Below are 19,214 nucleotides of genomic sequence, written 5' to 3'. Positions count from 1 at the left end.
TGGTGAAGATAGGGGCCACCCAGGACTTTATGCAGGGGAGCAGCAGTTTTAAGGGTGTTCCTGGACCCTGTGTGTGCGCGTGTGCATGTGTCTGTAGGTGTAGGTGTTGTGTCACCTGACTTATTCTGGAACCATGGGGATGGCTCGCTTTCTCCTAGTGGCATGGACCGTTGGCCTCTGACACATGGAAGGCATCAAGGGGAAAGGACCAACCCCATGGAAATTGCAGAGGCCTGGCCCCCACTCTGCAGACTGCGTGTTGCCACCTCGCCCCCACCTGTGATGGTGTTCGTCCAGTTGGGATTGCCTCTCTCGAGTACCTGCCGTCTGCTTTTCTGATCATGATCTACAGCAGCAGAATAAGCAAGCGTGGACGGCTGCCATTACACTCCGATGGACATGCTGGTCTTTAAGGATATCCTGTCTCCCAGCCCTGGATTTACTCAAAAGCTGAAATTAGGGAGTTTTGTGTGTGTCTGTTTTTGTTCTTTTTATTCTAACGTGCAATTTCCCAATTGGTTTACTATAGGTTTCTTTGAGACAGATTTCCCAGGGCATTTAAAACTAGGCTGTTCACAGAACATCAGCTTAACACATTTAAATTGTCCAGTGTGCTCTGACCTCTGAGTTGTGAAAAGCAGAGGAGCAAGACCCAAGCCCTCCTCCTCAAGGAACGGTCGCTGCCGTGCAGCTGGGACTGCGAGACATTTCCCCGTGTGACAGGTAAGCCATGGGCGACCCTGCCGCGGGCGGCCAGGTCCCGGGAGACACGCTGATGCAGGGTGGCAAGGCCTTTAGCATGTGGAGAGGCCATGGTAAATGGGGTAACACTGCTTTCACATGGCATGTGTGTCGGGGTGGCAGAAGGCTGGGCTAGGGGAAGATGGGGAGACTGCAGATTGAGGGGCCCTTCCTGGGTAAAAACTAGGGATTCTGAGCCTGTTGCATTGGCAGCCATTCGGAGTTCTGCCACATGGATTTATTTTTTATTTTATTTATGATAGGATTTATTGTTGTAGAGTGTAGGTCTATAAAACCACCTGATTAGAAAGTGCTTGTTTTCTGTAGCCAGGCTCTGTTTTTAAAATAATGTTTTCCTGGAGGCCCTTGAGACTTGAAACTTGGAATGGAAATTAACCCAAGAGATTGTTATAAAAATAGCAAGTGTCCTCCTGCTTTCAGAAGCCCTGGTGGCTTTTTTAAAATGCAGTTGTTACCTCTCTGTCCTTCAGCAGTCCTCAGCACGAGACTGTCTTGGCTACTTGGAGAACCTTTGAATGAACAGGGCCTTGGGTTTTATCTGTTCTTTTCTCTTTGTTTCCACACCTCTGGACGGAAAACAGGATTGTTCGGTGTGGGGATGGTTTCAGGAAAGCCTGCCGCCTGGTGACCAGACTCACTGCTGCCCTGTGTTGTCTGCCATGATGGGACCGAGCCAGCCAGCCTCAGCATATGTCCATCTAGCATCTGGGACCCAGCTGGACGGGAGCAGGGACCCCGGGAAACCTCAGGCCCCCCAGGTACTGTGGTGTTTTCCTCAAGTTTTTATCATGGAGCATTTCAGACATGGAAGTTGAAAAGGAAGGACAGTGAAACCACCTTCCAGATGGAGCATTTGTTAACAGTTTGGCCTGAGTGGTTTTCTATCTACTGAACCATCTGTCTCCAAAATATTCGTAGAGGCGTTGTAAGGTAGGCTTCAGGCAGTGTGGCACTTGCTTATAAATACTGGAGTTTGAGAATATTTCCCCTAAAGAGGAACTTTCCTGCTTGGTGAACTAAACATTATTCCTTAATATTATATAGTGAGCAGTCTTCAGTTATCAGCTTTACTAGGTTGTCTCCAAAAAATCTTTATAGGAAGGCCAGATATACAAATTCTGTTGATTCACTCCTCAAGCGGATGCAATGGCCAGAGCTGAGCTAATCTGAAACCAGGAATCAGGAGTTTCTTCCAGGTCTCCCTCGCAGGTACAGGGTCCCAAGGCTTTGGGCCATTCTCGACTGCTTTCTCAGGCCACAAGCAAGGAACTGGACGCTTCCCTTATGGGATCCCAGCTCGTGTGAGGTGAGGACTTTAGCTGCTAGGCTACTGTGCTGAGCCCCAAAGTCTTTTTTCTCTCAGCATTTAATTATGAAAATTTTGAAATAGATGGAGTTGAGTTTACAGCTGCATTCCCCCAACACTTTATTGCACGTCTGTCCTTTGATCTGTCCCTCTGGAAGTCCATCATCCATCAGTCCGTTGGATTGATCTGACTCAGAGTCACTTGCAGATGTGAGTACCTTAATTTTTTCCATACACACATTGCACACTGTGATTTAGTTCATTGTTTGGCTAGCTTTTTCTTTTGATGTAAATTTTACAGCAGAAATGCATACGCTAAAATGTATGCATTTGCCATGTTTCTGGAGTTTTGGTAAATATGCGCACATGTATCTCCATACTTCTATGTGCTAAGCAGTAGTTCAAGATGCCATTATCCCTCCGAGCTGGTTCAAGTCCCAACTGTGGCTCTTCTGATCTAGCTTCCTGTGGATGTGCCTGGAAACACTGCATGATGGCCCAGGTGCTTGGCCCGTGCCACCCGCGCGAAACACCAGGATGGAGTTCCTGACCTGCCTGTGGTGTGGCTTGTTTTTGGGGGAGTGAATCAGTAGAACTTTCCCTCATCTTTGTATTTGTTTATTCATTTTATTACAGGCTCTTGGATTTTTACTGTGTTTGGTAGGCGCTGTACTACCTACTGTGATTGTTTATTTTGATTTGGCCAGTGAGATTTACTTCTAGTTGGTATTCTTATCACTTTGATGTGATCCCATCAATCTTTGGCCACTTTATATTAAGAGAAGATACTCTAGGCTCACCTTGTCTTTCGCATGCCAGCCATTTGTCTAGGGAGCCTTTGTGCTGTTCCTGGAGAATTGAGAAATATGTGTCTGGGACTGGATGTGCTGGTTGATACTGGAGTGTCATTTCTAGGCCCTCTCAGAGGCCAGAATTGGAAAACAAAATGTGCATGCTCGTGTGTGCACACACACTTCTTCATAAGCAAAGCTGTGCTCACGTCTCTCTTTGCTTGCTTGCTTTCTTCCTTTCTCACTTTCCTTTCGATGTACCTGTGAGTTCTCCATTGTTGACGTTCTTAGCCACAGTACATACACTTACATATCCTAGTGGAGAAGTGGTTGTTTCCAGTTGCAGTCTCTGCCTTTGTAGAAAGGCAAGCCTACACGTTGGAGTTGTGTGTGTTCCAAGTCCTTTTTACCTGTAGCCCGGGGACCTGTATTTTACATCTGTGTGTCAGAGTTTCTCATGCTCCCTTTTTAGTGGTGTTGTTATCCATGTGAAATTTGCTTTGCTTTGGTGTTTTTCTGTTAGTATTCATTTTTAGTGTTTTTCCTTGTTCAGAGAGATTTTATTTATTTTCTAATTTCCTCCAATCATTCATTTGTTCATTTGTTACTATAATTCATGTTTGTATGAAATATTAATATGGTTCTGAACATACATTTACAAAAAGATGTATCTAGAGAGGTGTTGCCCACTGACCCATTTCTTTCCTTCCCACCCCAATTCTTACCTGTGTTTTGTAGATGTTTTTAGTATGTTTAGTATCTCTGATCTTTTTTGCTGTGTTTCTTTACACACTTTCTTGTTTTCAGTTAATAACACATCTGAGCTGTTGCGCCCTGCTGATTCACAGGTCTGTCTTAAGAGGTCTTGTAGCTTTGTGGTGCCGGTGCTCTGCAGCCTGAGGACAGGCATTTGCAGTCACACACGTTAGAGCAGGGAGTAGTGTGCGTGCCGTCGCTTGAGGTGTGTTTGCGGGATAACTGGAAGGGAGACGGTGAGGTCAGGAGAGATGCATGTAGAGCTTTGTTAGGTGTGGTTATGGTTAGGTTTGTTAGGTACGTTAGGTTCCTTCACGCTAGGGATGTGCCGGTTGGCATGCTGTCAGCACTGTGATGGTACCTGTCTTCCCACAGCTCACCAACACTGAGACTTTTTCATTTTTGTTCCTCTGTTGAGTGAGGAAATGGTATTTCAGTGATTTTTAAGTTACCTTTTTATGAAAGTGAGTATTTTAAAGTGCATGTGCTTACAAGGCAGCAGATAGGCAAAGGCTTTCACCTGCTGCTTCACTTTTCTAGTAGTGACAGCAGCCAGAGGTTGGTCAAGCCAGACTGGGAGCCAGGAACTCCATCCAGCCCTGCAGCATAGGTCCCAGCACCTGAGCCATGACCTGCTGCTGTCCATTGTGCCTGTGGACTGGAAGCTGGACTGGAGAGGCATGCCCTGTGGGTTGTGGGCATCCTATGCCAAAAGCCTGTCCCCTCACCTCAGCACTTACAGTTCCTTTATAGAGAGAACTATTTCTGAATATTTTCAATATTCTTTTGCTTTTAATTTGTAGATCTGCGTTTTGTTTTGGTTTTTGCCAGTCAGTTAGACATTTCAAGAATGCTTTTGGAATTGATTTATTTGAAAAACACAATGACAGAGTTGGGAGAGATGGAGCTGAGTAGATCTTCTGACAGCCCTAACATGCAGGACTCACCAGGAGTCCAGGACTCCGTCTGCATCTCCCACGCGGGAAGCGGGGCTTAAACACCTGTGCCATCTCTGCTGCTTTCCCAGGTGCATGCCACCGCTGTAACACACTACCAGCCCTTCACATCATCGGATTTTAATGTGGTCAGATTTATCTCTTTTATTGAATACAGATTTTAAGTCATAGTTAGACTTCCTTCTAGCCAGATGAAAGAGGAATCCACTTATATGTTTTTTTCTAGTGCTTCTAGCAAATTCCTGAGTTATTTTAGGGTACTTTTTTGAGGGGGAAGATTTACTTTTAGGCTTCAAATTTCAAGAACTGTTCATCAGTCTGTGTGCGTTTTGGATGCTAAGCAATTTTTTTTCTTTATTAAGGTTTTCAGCTACTTCTTTCCAAAATGTTTTTCTGTTTTTAGAAATAAAATAAATAATAATAATAATAATATTTTGATCACAGTGGAGTTTTTAACATGGCATCTTCCATACCTGTGCCTCTCCCTGTGAGCGATGAGGCGCTGTCTGCAGACTAGGCTTGTTGAGTTCACAGGCAGTGCTCGTCCTGAGGCTGCCTCCTCGGCTCTCACAGGTCCACTCTGGAAGACGCAAGGAAGGGAAATGGTTCTTTAATTGTGTTACCTTTGGCCTAGCAATTCCAAAACCAATAATTCATACTAAGGAAATAACTTACAAGGAAATATGCAGAGGTATTCTGAAGTATTATTTCAATTGGAACAGCCAGGTGGGTTAAGTATGAAAAGGCCGTGCACTGGATTTTGAAAAATGCAATCATGAAAAAGAATAAGATAGGAATTTGGAAACGTGTTTATGTTTAAACAAAGCCTAGCTTCTGTTACAGTGATAGCCTAAGGAGGCAGCAGAGAGCTGTGTAGAATAAGCCACATTAGGTACGAGGTACAAGATGTATTCCAGCACCAGTGAGAAGTCTCAGGAAGGCCTGCAGAGGCCTGAGGCCGTGGTGGATGACTTGGATCTGTGGGGTTTCTGTGGTGTGTCTGGGGAGTATAGTTTAGATCTGAGGTGGTTCTGTGTTTTGTAGGGAGGGGCAGTTTAGGTCTGGGTGTTCTGTGGTTTGTGGGGAGGGGAACAGTATAGTTCTAGGGTGTTCTGTGGTATGTCGGGAGTGAACAGTTTAGATCTGGGATGATTCTGTGGCTTGCTGGGGTGGGTGGGAGGACAGTTTAAATCAGATGTCTGCGGTGTGTCTGGGGGCTGGGGAACAGTTTAGATCTGTGTGTCTGGAGGGTGTTGTTCAGGAAGGCCACTAGAGTGGGCTGTGTGGGTCACCTGCTGGAGGCTGGTATTTTGAAAAGGACAGTTGGGAAGTGTATTGGTTGCTGCTCAAAGCTGTCTGGGTTAACTTTCAGAGGAGAATCCCATAATGATGTTAGTAAAATCACGACGATACTGTGGAACCAGTGATTGTGAGGGGGAGTCATGTGATAATTAAAGTGTGTGAGACTGACTGATGCTATCAGCTAATCTTGTGGATGAAATCTAGAAGCTGATTATAGGTGTCTGCTGATCATGTAAAATTATTTTTCTAATATGTGATTTTATTTACTTTTAAAGACCCAGCTGCAATTCAACAGGAATGTTCCTACACACTCAGGCAACTTGGCAGTCCGATACTCCTCCCCACATGGAATTAGAATTGAAAAGCTAAAGCACGGGTACAATGAATCATACCATTGTAAAGATTCAGATTTGAGAGTCGGTCCTGACCCAAGAGGCTCTGTTTCATTTTCCGTTGTATCAGAAGAGAGACTTAGCTATGCCGTCCACCTAGCCAAAAGAGATGTGAAACGAAGACAATTTGAAGAACATATAAGAGAACATAATATCAGGAGTCAGCCCCGAAGTTCTCAGAAATGTGGACACACTAAGTGTAAAATGCCTGACCACAGAGTGGAGAGGAAGGAGCCTGTGGGCCAAGAAGCCTGTCGGGGCAGCCATCAGCCGTCCCACGCAGGGGTTTCTGGCTCAGGCGCCAAGGTGTACCTCTACACTCCCCCCTCAGGACAGTTGGATCTGGGTGAGCCAAATTCACCACCCACACATGATCCAGGACTTCAGGCACAACCCAGGCCAAGTGACCACAAGAACTTCTGTGAACAGAAATGCCTGCAGGAAGTTCAGCGACTCCAGAAAGAACTGAGCAATTGTATCCACAAAATTGAAGCGGTCACTGCAAAAGGTAATAAAAACCAGCACCTTTACTTTGACGGCTTACCGTTTGAGTGTGAGAACAGTTAGAACACATCCCATCAGGATCCTCATGCCCTCTCTGAGCTCCCCTCTGTCTGTGTGATGGTTCCTTACAGAGCACTCAGGGCAGGACCACTGGGCTTTGGAGTTTGACCAATGTGTCTCTAAGGGGTTTGCCCAGCCCCAGAATTGGGTTACCTGCCTTCTGAACCTAGTTCTTCTGGCCTTCCGAGAACATGCTACCTTATAATATTTTCCCTCTTTTCAGAGGCCCTTGTGGAATCTTATTTTTAAATTACATCTAAGAAGAGCGTAGTGTAAGTACAGTGTATATAAAATCAGTTGTAACTTGGACAATATTTAGATGCGTACACACAAATAGATATATAAAATACCTGGGCACAAGGGATAAAGGCAGGAGTATAACCACCCACCAAACATTTTCTCTAGTTCTTCTGTTTTCTTAGCGCAGTTGAATCCTTGTGGAGAGCTTGGAGTTACTGTAGCTAAGAGGTAGACAACAACCAGGCCCATCCTACTTGGACAGAAATTATGCTAGGGCCCAGCAGGATGTCTCAACTGGCAGATCCACCTCCAAGCACTATGATCCCATGTGGGCACTGCTTTGTGTCCTGGCTGCTGCACTTCACATCCAGCTCCCTGCTTGCAGCCTAGGAAAACAAGATGAAAGCAGAGGATGGTCCAACACCTTGGGACCCTGCATCCATGGTGGAGATCCAGAAGAAGCTCCTGGCTCCTGGTGTGGGATCAGCTCAGCTCCAGCCGTTGTGGCCACTTGGGGAATGAACCAGCAGATGGAAGATCTTTCTGTCTGTCTCTTCTTCTCTCTGTAAAAGATTTGTTTATTTTTATTGGAAAGTCAGATTTACAGGGAGAAGGAGAGACAGAAAGATCTTCCATCTGCTGGTTTACTCCCCAAGTAGCCATAATGGCCAGGAGCTTCTTTTGGGTTTCCCACGTAGTGTGTACATATATGTACATAAAACCATATGCATTTTATATGAGAATTTAAGGCACCTTAAAAACTGATGGAATAAATAAAACAATAACTATATACCTGAGGCTGTTTTGGCAAAAGAAACAATAAAAAAGAAAAAGGGTTACCCAGGCTGGGTTGCAGATTTATTTCTGCGTTTCCTGGGAACCAAGGGGGAAAGTATGATCAGCTGCAGAATTTACTAACTCTTTAACAGAAGTATATTTGGAAGCCATAACTTGGAAGGGGTGGATAAACTGTCTCCCAGGCAGTCTTAGGACCAGTTTCTTTAAGCCAGTCTTGGAAAATGTAAAGCATCCATGTATGTGCAGTGTGCCTCCTGGTGGATGTATGAAGACTGGGGAGAGTTGCAAAATTTCAGCACTTGCTGTTTTAATATGTGAGAGAAAGGATTTCTGTTTTGGATTCAAGATAAGAAAGTGCAAAAATAATCTTTTGCTAAATTTAAAGAATAAGCCAGTATAGTTTTTTTTTTTTTTTTAAAGATAGAAAGTATAACAGATTTTGGCTCAGATTTTGGATTTAAAATAGTAGACGGTGCTTTACAGTTCAGTTGCTGTCTGGTGTGATTTGGTACAGGGACCACCAGCATGGAGGGCTTGGCTACGTAAGTCTTCACGTCCTCCCGTGTCTGAGTCAGTGCCCAGGCCCACTCCTTCCTGGCTTCTGGGCTAATGAGAGCTTAAGTTTTCTTTTAGAACAGCCTGATTTACCTTCTTACTAAAACTGGAAAGTTTGAGCATTCTGTCTCTTTAGGTCGTTGAAGTTTTTCAAGTTTCAGTATATGATTAGTAATCCACTTTTGGGGGGAATATTTTCAGATAGACTAGAAGAAGATTTGGATCCAGAGGAAGAGCGCCGAATCTGCGTCAGGAGACAGGAGCAAGCTGTTCGCGCTGCCCGGATGCTCTACGTCCTCCAACAGCAGGTGCAGAAGCCCAGAGGCCAACATGCAGTCGGCCTTGCTGATCGCTTGCTCTGAGAGTTTCGCTTCTTGTCCCAGAAAGATTCACATCCAAGGGTCCCCAAAGATGCTGATAGATTTGTGAGGCTAGTTTCCTGAACACAGACGGTTCTTTTTGCCATCTGCCTGTGTGTGGAGGGGGTGGGGAGGTGAAGGAGAAATGTATATATGGCAACATTGCTGAAGCAGAGACCTTGAGAATCTGTGGAAAGCCTTTTCTTTTCTCCTGGGGGTGGGGGGCAGCACGAAGCTTCTGTGACAAAGAACGTGTGAGTTTGCATCTAAAGTCAGATGGGTCAGTTATGCTGGAATCCTTGCTGTCCAGGTACTGGCCCTGATCATGAAGGAAAGGAAGGAGCCTGTTTAGCTTTCTGTCTCAGGTTAGTAACACAGTAGGATCCCAGCCAGGTAGTAGTGTATTTGATGATAATTCATGAAGAACGGGGCCCGGTACAATAGCTTGATTGGCTTATCCGCTCTTTACAACTACCAGGATCCCATATGGGTGCTGGTTTGTGTCTTGGCTGCTCCAGTTTATGGCCTGGGAGAGCAGTAGAAGATGGCCCAAAGCCTTGGGACCCTGCAGCCAAGTGGGAAACCCAAAAGAAGCTCCTGGTTTCAGATCGGCTCAACTCCAGCCATTGTGACCATTTGGGAAATGAACCAGCAGGTGGAAGATCTTTTTTTTTTTTTTTTGAGATTAATGGTTTTTTTTTTTAAATTATATTGTTGACAATCTTTACATAGTTACGGTAAAAAGGTTCAGGGGTATAGGAAAGTGGGTAAGACTATTATGTCCATATTGTTTCCTTCTTGCATCTGAGATATAGGGGGATATTGAGGGAGAAGCCCCACCCAGTTTCCCACCCGCCCCAAGTCCCGGATGTGGGGCATGCACTGAGATCCTTGCTTAAGTGGTTTTAATAGTTCACCAGTTATGAATGGCTGCCATTTTCGCCACTCCCAGCTCGGTGAGGTCGTTGAAGAATCCATTGATTGACATAGTCGATTATAGAGTCTTCGTTTGCCCTATATTTCACTGCCAACATATAGCTGAGGTGGTTGATTGAGTTGTTCTTTCTTCTGTCTTTTCTTGGCTAGGGTTCTGAGTCCAGCATTTCAATTGGGAATATCCCCAAAGAAACTTTGAAGTATTCCCAGACCAGATTCTTGTGTGTTCTAGCAAGCACAGGGCTCGGCACAGTCCATCTCCACGATCAGCTGGTGGTTGCAATTGCTGGGTTGGCTCTGTTTTCAGTCCCGACTTAGGTGGAAGATCTTTTCTCTCTGTCTCTCCTCTCCGTAAAGCTGTCTTTCCAATTAAAAAAAAAAAAAAAAATGAAGACTTCATACTAAACAGACATCTTTGTTCTTTTCATTGTGATTGATTTTTGGAAAAGTATTTCAACTTTATTAAGGAGTGTTCTTGTTTCTGGTCATTGAAGTCACATGTTAGTATTACTGCCTGAATCAAAAACTACTTTTTCGTTTTGGAGAAGGTGCTTAGTTGGGTATTGTTCTGTATCTGTTTGGGGTTCTGTGTCAGTCCTCATTCTGAGACATGTGTCTGCTCATGTCAGACCCCCTGCTTTAAAGGCTTCGGGGGCTCCCTGTCCCTTAGAGGATGAAGGCTCAGTTCTCACACTGGCTTTGAAGACTGCCTGATCTGGCCCGCTTGCCTTTGCAGGCTCACTTCCACCTTCACTCCTGTTACACTGGGAGCCAAGGGGCGTAAGGTGCACAGTTTTCTGATCACAGTCTTGAAGTGGAAACTAGTAACTATTGGGTACATGAATAAAGATTTTTTTTTTTCATTTTCAAGTGATTTGAATCAATAATGATTTTGCTAGGACAAGCCAAGCTGTATCCTTTTCTTTAAAAAAGGCCAATGGAAAGGATGGAAAGGTGTGACATTTTCATTTTTCTTCCCTTTATAAAACAGGTAAAAGAAATCCAGGAAGAATTGGATAAATTGAGTCCGCATAGAGTTAAACACACCAAGAAGGTATGATGTTGTTAAGTTGCAATTAATTAACACTAACTTGTAAATTACATGTTGCAGTGTTTTGTGAGAATCATGTGTGAGTTTTCTGCCATGATCATGTAGAAAGAAATTCATTAATGAGGGGATGAGCCCCTTAAATATTTGAGTTTGAAGTTGCCCTCTAAAGAACAGGATAAAGATTTTTGTTGTTGCTGCTGGTGTAAGAAGCTGAGAATAGGAAGGAAAAGCCTTGTCATTAGGAAATATTAAGCTTTCTGGTTTCCTTTACTGTCAATGTTTTTATTTTATTTTATTTTATTTTATTTTATTTTATTTTATGTTTTCTTTGTGGGAAGGTTTTTTTTTTTTAATTTATTATTGCGAAGTCAGATAAATATATCTAGAGAGAGAGAGAGAGGAGGAGAGACAGAGAGGAAAATCTTCTATCTGATGGTTCACTGCCCAGTGACCGCAACGGCCGGAGCTGTGCCGATCCGGAGCCAGGAGCTTTTCCGGCTGCAGGGTCCCGAGGCTTTGGGCTGTCCTTAACTGTTTCCCCAGACCACAAGCAGGGAGCTTGATGGGAAATGGGACTGCCAGGATTAGAACTGGCACCCATATGGGATACTGGTGTTGTTCAAGGCAAAGACTTTAGCCACTAGGCCACCACGCCGGGCCTTACTGTAAATGTTTTCATAGCAAGAAGCACTGTGTGTGTGTGTGTGTGTGTGTGGTAGGTAGATTGTAAGTATTCTTGAAGGTTGAGTTAATGCTAGGGTGTTGGAATCACTTCTCACATCTTGTTTGTTACCAGTCATGGGCCATGTCTAGGCTGGCAGCTGCCCACCGAGGAGCCATTCGGGCCTTGCAGATGTTTGTCACCCAGTTTACTGACCGAGGGGAACACCCCATTCCTGCCCGCTGTAAGGAGCTGGGAAGCCTTATTCGCCAGCTTTCACTTTGTTCTGCCAAACTGGATGCGGATTCTTCTGTCCCTGATGTGGTTATTGATATTCTGCAACAAATTGAGGTAGGAAATTGACTCCCAAGTTTTGTTAAACATGCATTGTTGTTATTAAAGATTTATTTAACTATTTGAAAGAGTTACGGGGAAAGGCAGGGCGAGACAAAGATCTCCCAGCCACTGATTCACTCTCTAAATGGCTACATTGGCTGGAGCTGGGCTGATCAGGAGCCAAGAACTTCTTCCAGGTCTCCCACATGAGTGCAAGGGTTTAAGCACTTGGCCTGTCCTCTGCTACTTTCCCAGCACACTAGCTGGGAGGTGGATCAGAAGTGGAGTATCCAGGACTTGAACCTGCCACAGTACTGCAGACTGCGGCTTAACTCACTGCACTACAGCATTGACCCCAAATGGATCTTATTTTTAAGTAGGGAAGGAATACATACTGTCACTTATGGAAAACGTGAGGCCTAAAGCTACTCAGTAAAGTTAAGCGTTCTCAAAGGGTAAAATAAGTACTTTTAGTTGCCTTGAGTATGTAGCATAGAACAACTTTGAATGTGGTTCATTGACTAAACAACGTGATTTAATAAAGAAATCATTAGCATGAGAAAGGAAAACAGTGCAGCAGTGTTAGCTTCAGACCTGATTGAGAACATCCGTGTTTAATGTTAGAAGAGAGGTGACGTGGAGGCAGAGCCTTATGTTTTGTGATGTGACTGGAGGCTTCTGGAAGTCACAAAAGGATTCTGTTCTTAGTTTTCATTGGTGACAAGGACACGGTAATAATATGTCCTTAATTTTATAGTTCCCTAAAGTTAGCTACCACATAATTATGTCATCCTTGCTCTAACTCTGTGATTCGCAGTTTTTGAAATTACCACTCTTTTATAGATTATGATTTTTTAAATTTTATTTTTGATGATTTTTACATAGTTGATTAGGATGCAAAGGGTCAAGGACTAGAGAAAAGTGGGTAAGACCATTTTTTCTACCTTCCTGTTTCTGGGTGGAGAGGGGTATAAAGGGAGAAACCACACTCAGCCTCCCAGCCATCTCAGGGTCCCCAATGCTCTGAGGGTCCTGCTCAAGTGGTTTTGATAGTTCAACATTTCTGAATTCCAAGCATGATGAATTCTCTCCGGAATCCACTGGCTGACATAGTCCACTTAGAGTCTCCATTTGCCCAGATTTTTGCTGCCAACACTTGGCTAGGGTAGTTGATCAATTTGTTCTGTCCTCTGTCCTCTGTTACAATACCAGGTATCCTCTGCAAGTTCTAATGTACTGCTGTATCCTCCATGTGCACCTGGATATTCTGTCTGCTGTTCCGTCTGAGCCACTGAGGAGGTCTGACTCCACGGTCAGACCTGCAGTTCTCTCCATGGTTGGAGTTCTGAGTCCAGCAATTCAGTGGGGGGGGGGGATCCCCAAAGAAACCTCATGTAATGTGATTGCAGACCTTATTCTTGTTTATGCTTGCCAATACAGGGTCCAACATAGTCCGTTGCCCAGCGCAGCCTACGCACACACTGGTGGTTACAATTGCTGGATCAGTTTTGCCTCCAGCCCTGTCTTCTATCCTGCCTACCACACACTTGGTCTTCACATAAAACAGTGGGAGCTGCAGCCTAGTTGAAGCAACCCGCAGTAACCCCCATCAGATCCGCTCCCTACCCTGGTTCCCATGCTTGCCAATATGTATAGCAGACCAGTCCAGTATACAGCAGACTGGTCCAGTCTGTCCCACGTTGCATTCAGCTCTTGTACTTGTCAGTGGGCATTAAAGCCTAGTTTAACCCAACCAACCCCACTATCCAGTCCACACTGGTGCTGGTGGGTGCTACTCTCTGTCCAGCCATGCCTGCTTCTAATCCTGGTTCTCATGCTCCCCCATTGGAGTAGTAACCTAGGAGGGAAGTGCCCACTGTTTCCCTAATGGGCCCACTCCCACTTCTGGATCTTCCACTCTCCAGGTAGTTCTGCAGTTAGCCCCCAGTATCAGCCTCTGCCAGCTGATGCCGCGGCAAAGCCCAACCAGCCCACACTCACTCTGGCTTATGCATGCACCAGTAGGTACAGTCAGCCCAGCCTGGCTTGTCCCTGATCCAGCTCACACGCAGTCCAACCCTGCCTAACCTAGTGTGCCCCTATCCCAGCTCTCACGCTCACCAGTGGGAATAGTGGTTCAGCAGGGGAGCCCCATGTAGCCTGCTTACCGGGTTCACTCGCTGCCCCCCCAGGTTTCACATGTGCTGGTTGAGCACTGTGGTCCAGTCTGGCATGCCCCCCCACCTTGCCTCGGCGTTTGCCAGTGGGTGCTGTAGCCTGGCCTGGCTGGCCTCCATTTTCCTGCCTAGTTCCAACTCACACTTGGGGGGGCTATAGCCTAGCCCAGCCAGCCCCACATCCTGGTCCTAATGTAAACTGGCTGGTATTGCGGCTCCACTCAACATGACCCACACCCCATTCTGGTTTTTGGATTTATCAGCAGGTGATATGAACTGGCCTAGCCTGGCTTGCCCAGATCTGAGCCAAATGTATACCGGTAGGTGCTGTTACCTGGCCTTGTCTGGGCTGCTCCCTGTCTTGGTTCTTGCGCTCATCTGCAGGGACCATGTCCCAACAAAGGAATTGCCAAGATCCTCCATCAGGACCTCTCCCAATGCCAAATCTCGCACACATCGGTGGGTCCATGGGCCAGCCCTACTTAGTCCACCTTCCATCCTAGCAGAAATAGTGATCTTTCCTGACTGGTCCTCACCCATTCTGGTTTTACTGTTGGGTACTACAACCCAGCCAAGTCTGGTCCACACCCAGACACAGCTCAACCATGGCTCAGCAGGAGCAGAGACCTAGCCCAGCCCATCCTACACCCATCCTGGTTGTTACAAGCTCCAGTAGGTGCTGGAGTCTAGCCCAGTTCGGCACATACCAGACCCAGTCCACACTTGTGCTGAGGGACACTGCAGCCACATCCAGAACAGATTGCAGCCTCTACTCTGGCCCTCGCACTCGCCAGTGGGAACCACAGCCTAACCAGGGTGTCCGCTTAGCTCCCCAACCTGGCTTGTTCCCAGCCACAGATCTCACACTTGCCAGTGGTTGCTCTGGCCCAGCTTGGCCAGTCCCTTACCCATCTTGGCCTTTTTCTTTGGATGCTGCAGCCTGGCCTTATCTGATTGGCCCCCAGCCTCGGCTGTTGCAGGTGGGTGCTGGAACCTGGCCCTGCTGTCTGCTCCCATTCCTGACTCATACAGACCAGAAGGTGTGATAGTCTAACCTGGAATGACCTGCACTCCAGCCTGGTTTCTGCACTTGCCAGTGGGCTAAGATCTCTCGTCCCTGCAAAGTCTGCCCCCTTCCAAAACCAACTCACATACTTATCAACAGATAGAGCTACCCTGCACATTCTGCCTGACCCCCAGACCTGAACCATGTGCTCATCAGCAGGAGCTATGACCAACTGGAGGAATTGCCTAAGTTCCCCCACTTGGCTCACTCCCAGATCCACATCTCAGGCATGTCAGCAGGTGCCAGGTCCCCACGGGGCACAGCCTGCCCCTTCCGTCATGGCTTTTGTATGAGCTGGTGGATGTTACGGCCCAGCCTGCCCCACACCCTGTTTAAGGTGCACATGCGGGTGCTGCAGCCTGGACCTGCACAGACTATTCTCGGCCTCAATACCTGTGAGTGTTGGCGGATTCCATTGTCATGCCCTGCTCAGCCCATCACCACCCCAACTCTTAAGCTAACCAGTGGGACTTGTATTTCCACAGGGTTAGGCCCATATATCCCCCACAGAGTCTACCCCCAGACCTGGTTCTCTTGTGTGCCAATTAGTGTCATGGCCCAGCCTAATGTGACCCGTCCCCTGTTGCAACACTCACTGTCAGGTTCTAGGATCTAACCCTGCCAGGTAGGCCCCAAGTCCTAGCTTTCGTGTGGGCTAGTGTGTGGTGGTCAGAAATGTTACATGCTAACAAGCCCAGCTCTTAACTCCTATGTGGGCTGGTGCATCAGTGTGACCCATAAAGGTCTTCTGGTCTCTCTCCTCCATACCACCTGGTCTCAGTTGGCTTGCTTACCTGCTAGTGGCCTTGCCATTAGGAGTCCCTCTGGAGTCATTCCTCACCTACATGAGTGGTTGCCTTATTTAATGATGTCCCTCAGCAGTAATTCCTTACCTGGGCATGAATCCACAGGTCATTGCTCACCCTCATATGTGCGATCCCCCAATCTTTCTGAAAATATACAACGCTAAGTCCCCGAGTGCACCACTGGGTGGCCTTAGGGTTTTATCCAGTGTTGTTGGCACCTTGCCCCCCCCCCAAGCACCCGCCAGACCCCCAGATGGGGGAAGAGTCCTCTTACCCCTACTCTCCATGCCGTTCGGGGCCAACCGAGCAGCCACTGGACCCTGGTGGGGGAAGATTCTTCCTACCTCTACCTTGCTGGGGTCCACTTGTGTGGCTACCAGACCCGGGTGGGGAAAGATTAAATTATGATTTTTATAACAGGAAAGGTCAGAAAGATAATTGTAAGAGCTAGAGATCAAATCCTGTCTTTGGAGGAAGATATTGTGGTACAGGAAGTTAAGCTGCTGCTTACCACACCAGTATCCCATGTCATATTGGGAGCACTGCACGAATGCCCTGCCCTAAAATAATGACTGGTTCAAGGCCAGAAGGCAGCAGGAAGACAGGAGGTCACAGGTGAGGCGGATCTGCCTCCTTTCCAGGGCCTGGCCAGTCAGGTAGCATCCAGTGGACCCACAGGAATGCAAGTGATGGGAGTGAGAGCTGAAATTGCTATGGCAATAAGTATAGTTATTGTTATAGGCTAGCCCGTTTTCGCAATTTTTTGGAGCATAGAAAATGTAGCTGTTTTAGCCGCTTTTATAATTTTTAGCTAGAGGAATTAAGGATGTTTTTATTAAAGAAAAATGTTTTTGATTATTGTTTTATTTATGGGGTTGCAGGGTTTATAGCTGTAGAGGGATTTAATATTTGTAATTTTTGTTTTTAGATTTATATTTTTTCCCTTGCAAACTATTTTCCCATTGAATAATGGGCAAGTTGTAGAAATAGAAATGTGGTAGGAATGTACTATTGATTAGCAGGTAATCGCATGTGCCTTGGCCTTGGAGTCCTGGCTGCCACTCCATGGCTACTGTTGAAGAATGAATAATGGCTTGCTTTGAAGAATATGAATACAGTGTTTTAAAGAATTATCTCTGGGGACACCTGCTTAGCCTTGAAGTGTGGACAAAGTGACCAAATGTCTGTACATGCCCCCTTAGTCTTGAAGTAAAAATAGAATAATTAGTTGCTTGTGCAGAAGCTTGTGAGGTTTTGAGTAAAAAAAAAGGACAGCTTTTTCTTGGGCTGGTGTGAGAACGCACCAAGTGTCAATGTCTGTGTCTTTCTTTATCACCGACTCCACACACCCTTCCCGAGCTCCGAACTCTAGGCTGGAGCTGGACTCCGGCAATGTCAGATTGCTAGTTCAAGTCCTGAGTATTCCGCTTCCCATGTAATTTCCCACAGTGGGCCTGGGAATGCAGAAGGAGATGGCCCAAGTAATTAGGCCCCTGCCACCCATACGAAAGACTAGGATGAGGTTCCTGGTTTCAGCCTGACCCAGACCTAGCTGTTAGTGGCCATTTGGGAAGTGAACTAGCAGATGGAAGTTCTGTCATCAACTCACTGTCTTCTCTCTGTCTTGTCCCCTTCTCTGTTTTCCTGTCTTGCAAATACATCTTCAAACAAAAAAGTAACTCTGAACTTCCGATGGCTATGCCATGATCATTTCTACTGTACCCTACGTTTTCATCTACAAGTAAAAAGATGATCTTGGGACTGGTCCTGTGGCATGGTGGGAAAAGCAGCGCTCTGTGGCACTGACACCTCGCATGGGTCCCGGTTCGTGTCCTGGCTGCTTTACTTTCCTCTAACTCCCTGCTGATAGCCTGGGAAAAGCAGTGGAAGTTGCTCTAAGCGTTTGGGCCCCTGCCACCCAGCTCTTGGCTTCCACCTGGTCCAGCCCTGGCTTTGGGGGCCATCTTGGTAAACCAGCAGATAGGAGGTCTGTCTTTCTATTTGGCTCCTTCAAATAAATAAGTAAATCTTTATGTTAGTGGGGCACAGTAAGTTATCAGCTCCAGAGGAAAACGTATGTAGTGGGGGAAATTTCAGAGTAAGTCACCTGCCAGTTCCCCCCACTATTGGCTTTTGATGATTGTTAAGGCCGCTTCTGCCTTTACAGTCATTACAGAGCAAGTTTGTGATTTGTGCTATTACATTCGTGCATATAGAACGCACTGTCAGTAACACCATAAGACCTCAGAATTTAAACAGCATAGTAAATTGTGTGAGACTGGTAAGACTTATATTTATAGGCAAAAAGATTTTATTTTGAGGGCATATCTTTATAATGCTGAAAGGTTCTCAGGAGGTTCCAAATCGAGAAAGAGTACCATTCATGCAGAGCGTCTTACACATGGTTATGTTCCCTGCTTTTGAAAACACTCAGCAGCAGTTCAAGAAATGTATTACCATCATCTTACCACTTTATTAGCCTCTAAACTCAGCTTTCACGGCTAAGTTAATATGTCCTTAGTTTGTCCTGTGGTGGACCCAGCCTCCACCTCGTAGTAAAAGTGGAGTGGCTACTTGGTGGAGAACCTGCCTTTTGTAGGAAAAGAGGACACTTGTCTGTCATTACTATGTCATTACTATTATTCCTCCAGTCTAACACATTTCCTTTAGTTTGTGCAAATGTATGTTAAATGTAGGATGTTTCCACACTTAAAATACTACTTGAGTTTTTCTGTTTAGAGTTAGAACACTTACAATTGTGTTCGGATGGCTATAGTTACTTACCATCATTTTCATTATTTCTTTGTTATTAGTCAACTAAAGAACTTGCAGAGATTTTTTTGATTAGTTGGGTGCACTAAAGAAGCTTTTAAAAGAGAACTTTAAAATGACATTTTGCTAACAACTAGAAAGAGCCATGTAGTAATACATTTCTCTAGGGTCCCTAAGTTCAGTTTTGTGAATCAATGTTATATTTTTGTGAGTTAAACTGACAGAGTAGTTGACTTTTTTCATGCAGGCTTTGGAATCTCTCCTGGAAAAGAAACTGTCACCAAAAAAGGTGAAGAAATGTGTAGGTGACAGTCGAAGCCGATTTCCAATTGGAAGCCAAAGGACCTTCGCAACATGGCCAAGTCCATCACCTAAGAATGAACGGAGGCCCTTTGTGGAAAAGGAGATAGTTCCACAGGACACAGGGCTGCCTGCAGTGGCACAGAAGCTTCTGGCTGGTATGTGACCTAAAGTACTTGATGTGAGGTGGTCTTTGAAATGGCCTGGGCTGTAGCCGTTGTGTGAAGTCGGGCTTTAGCTAGTCCACCTGGATGCACTTTTAGGAGCAGTGGGACAGTAGCCCGATGCTTCCGTGCAGACTGGAGAGTGAGGCCAGGAAGCAGAAGTC

The 19,214-nt window shown here is 45.8% G+C and overlaps 1 protein-coding gene across 1 annotated transcript in view; it reads left to right on the top strand.

Moving 5' to 3' along the window:
• The first annotated feature begins 105 nt into the window (after positions 1-105).
• The window catches only part of KIAA0753 (KIAA0753 ortholog), a 56,936-nt gene continuing 37,827 nt past the window's right edge, over positions 106-19,214 (top strand). Inside the window, exons 1-7 of the mRNA XM_058676610.1 lie at positions 106-723; positions 1,371-1,520; positions 6,149-6,773; positions 8,624-8,730; positions 10,709-10,771; positions 11,565-11,780; positions 18,834-19,044. Of these exons, the coding sequence (XP_058532593.1) occupies positions 1,422-1,520; positions 6,149-6,773; positions 8,624-8,730; positions 10,709-10,771; positions 11,565-11,780; positions 18,834-19,044 (1,321 nt within the window). The 5' untranslated portion in view covers positions 106-723; positions 1,371-1,421. The remainder of the gene's footprint in view (positions 724-1,370; positions 1,521-6,148; positions 6,774-8,623; positions 8,731-10,708; positions 10,772-11,564; positions 11,781-18,833; positions 19,045-19,214) is intronic.

This window comes from Ochotona princeps, chromosome 17 (genome assembly GCF_030435755.1).
Source record: "Ochotona princeps isolate mOchPri1 chromosome 17, mOchPri1.hap1, whole genome shotgun sequence".
Classification (NCBI taxonomy): domain Eukaryota; kingdom Metazoa; phylum Chordata; class Mammalia; order Lagomorpha; family Ochotonidae; genus Ochotona; species Ochotona princeps.
Note: the sequence above shows the minus strand (reverse complement) of the source record. Positions and strands in the feature narration are given on the sequence as shown.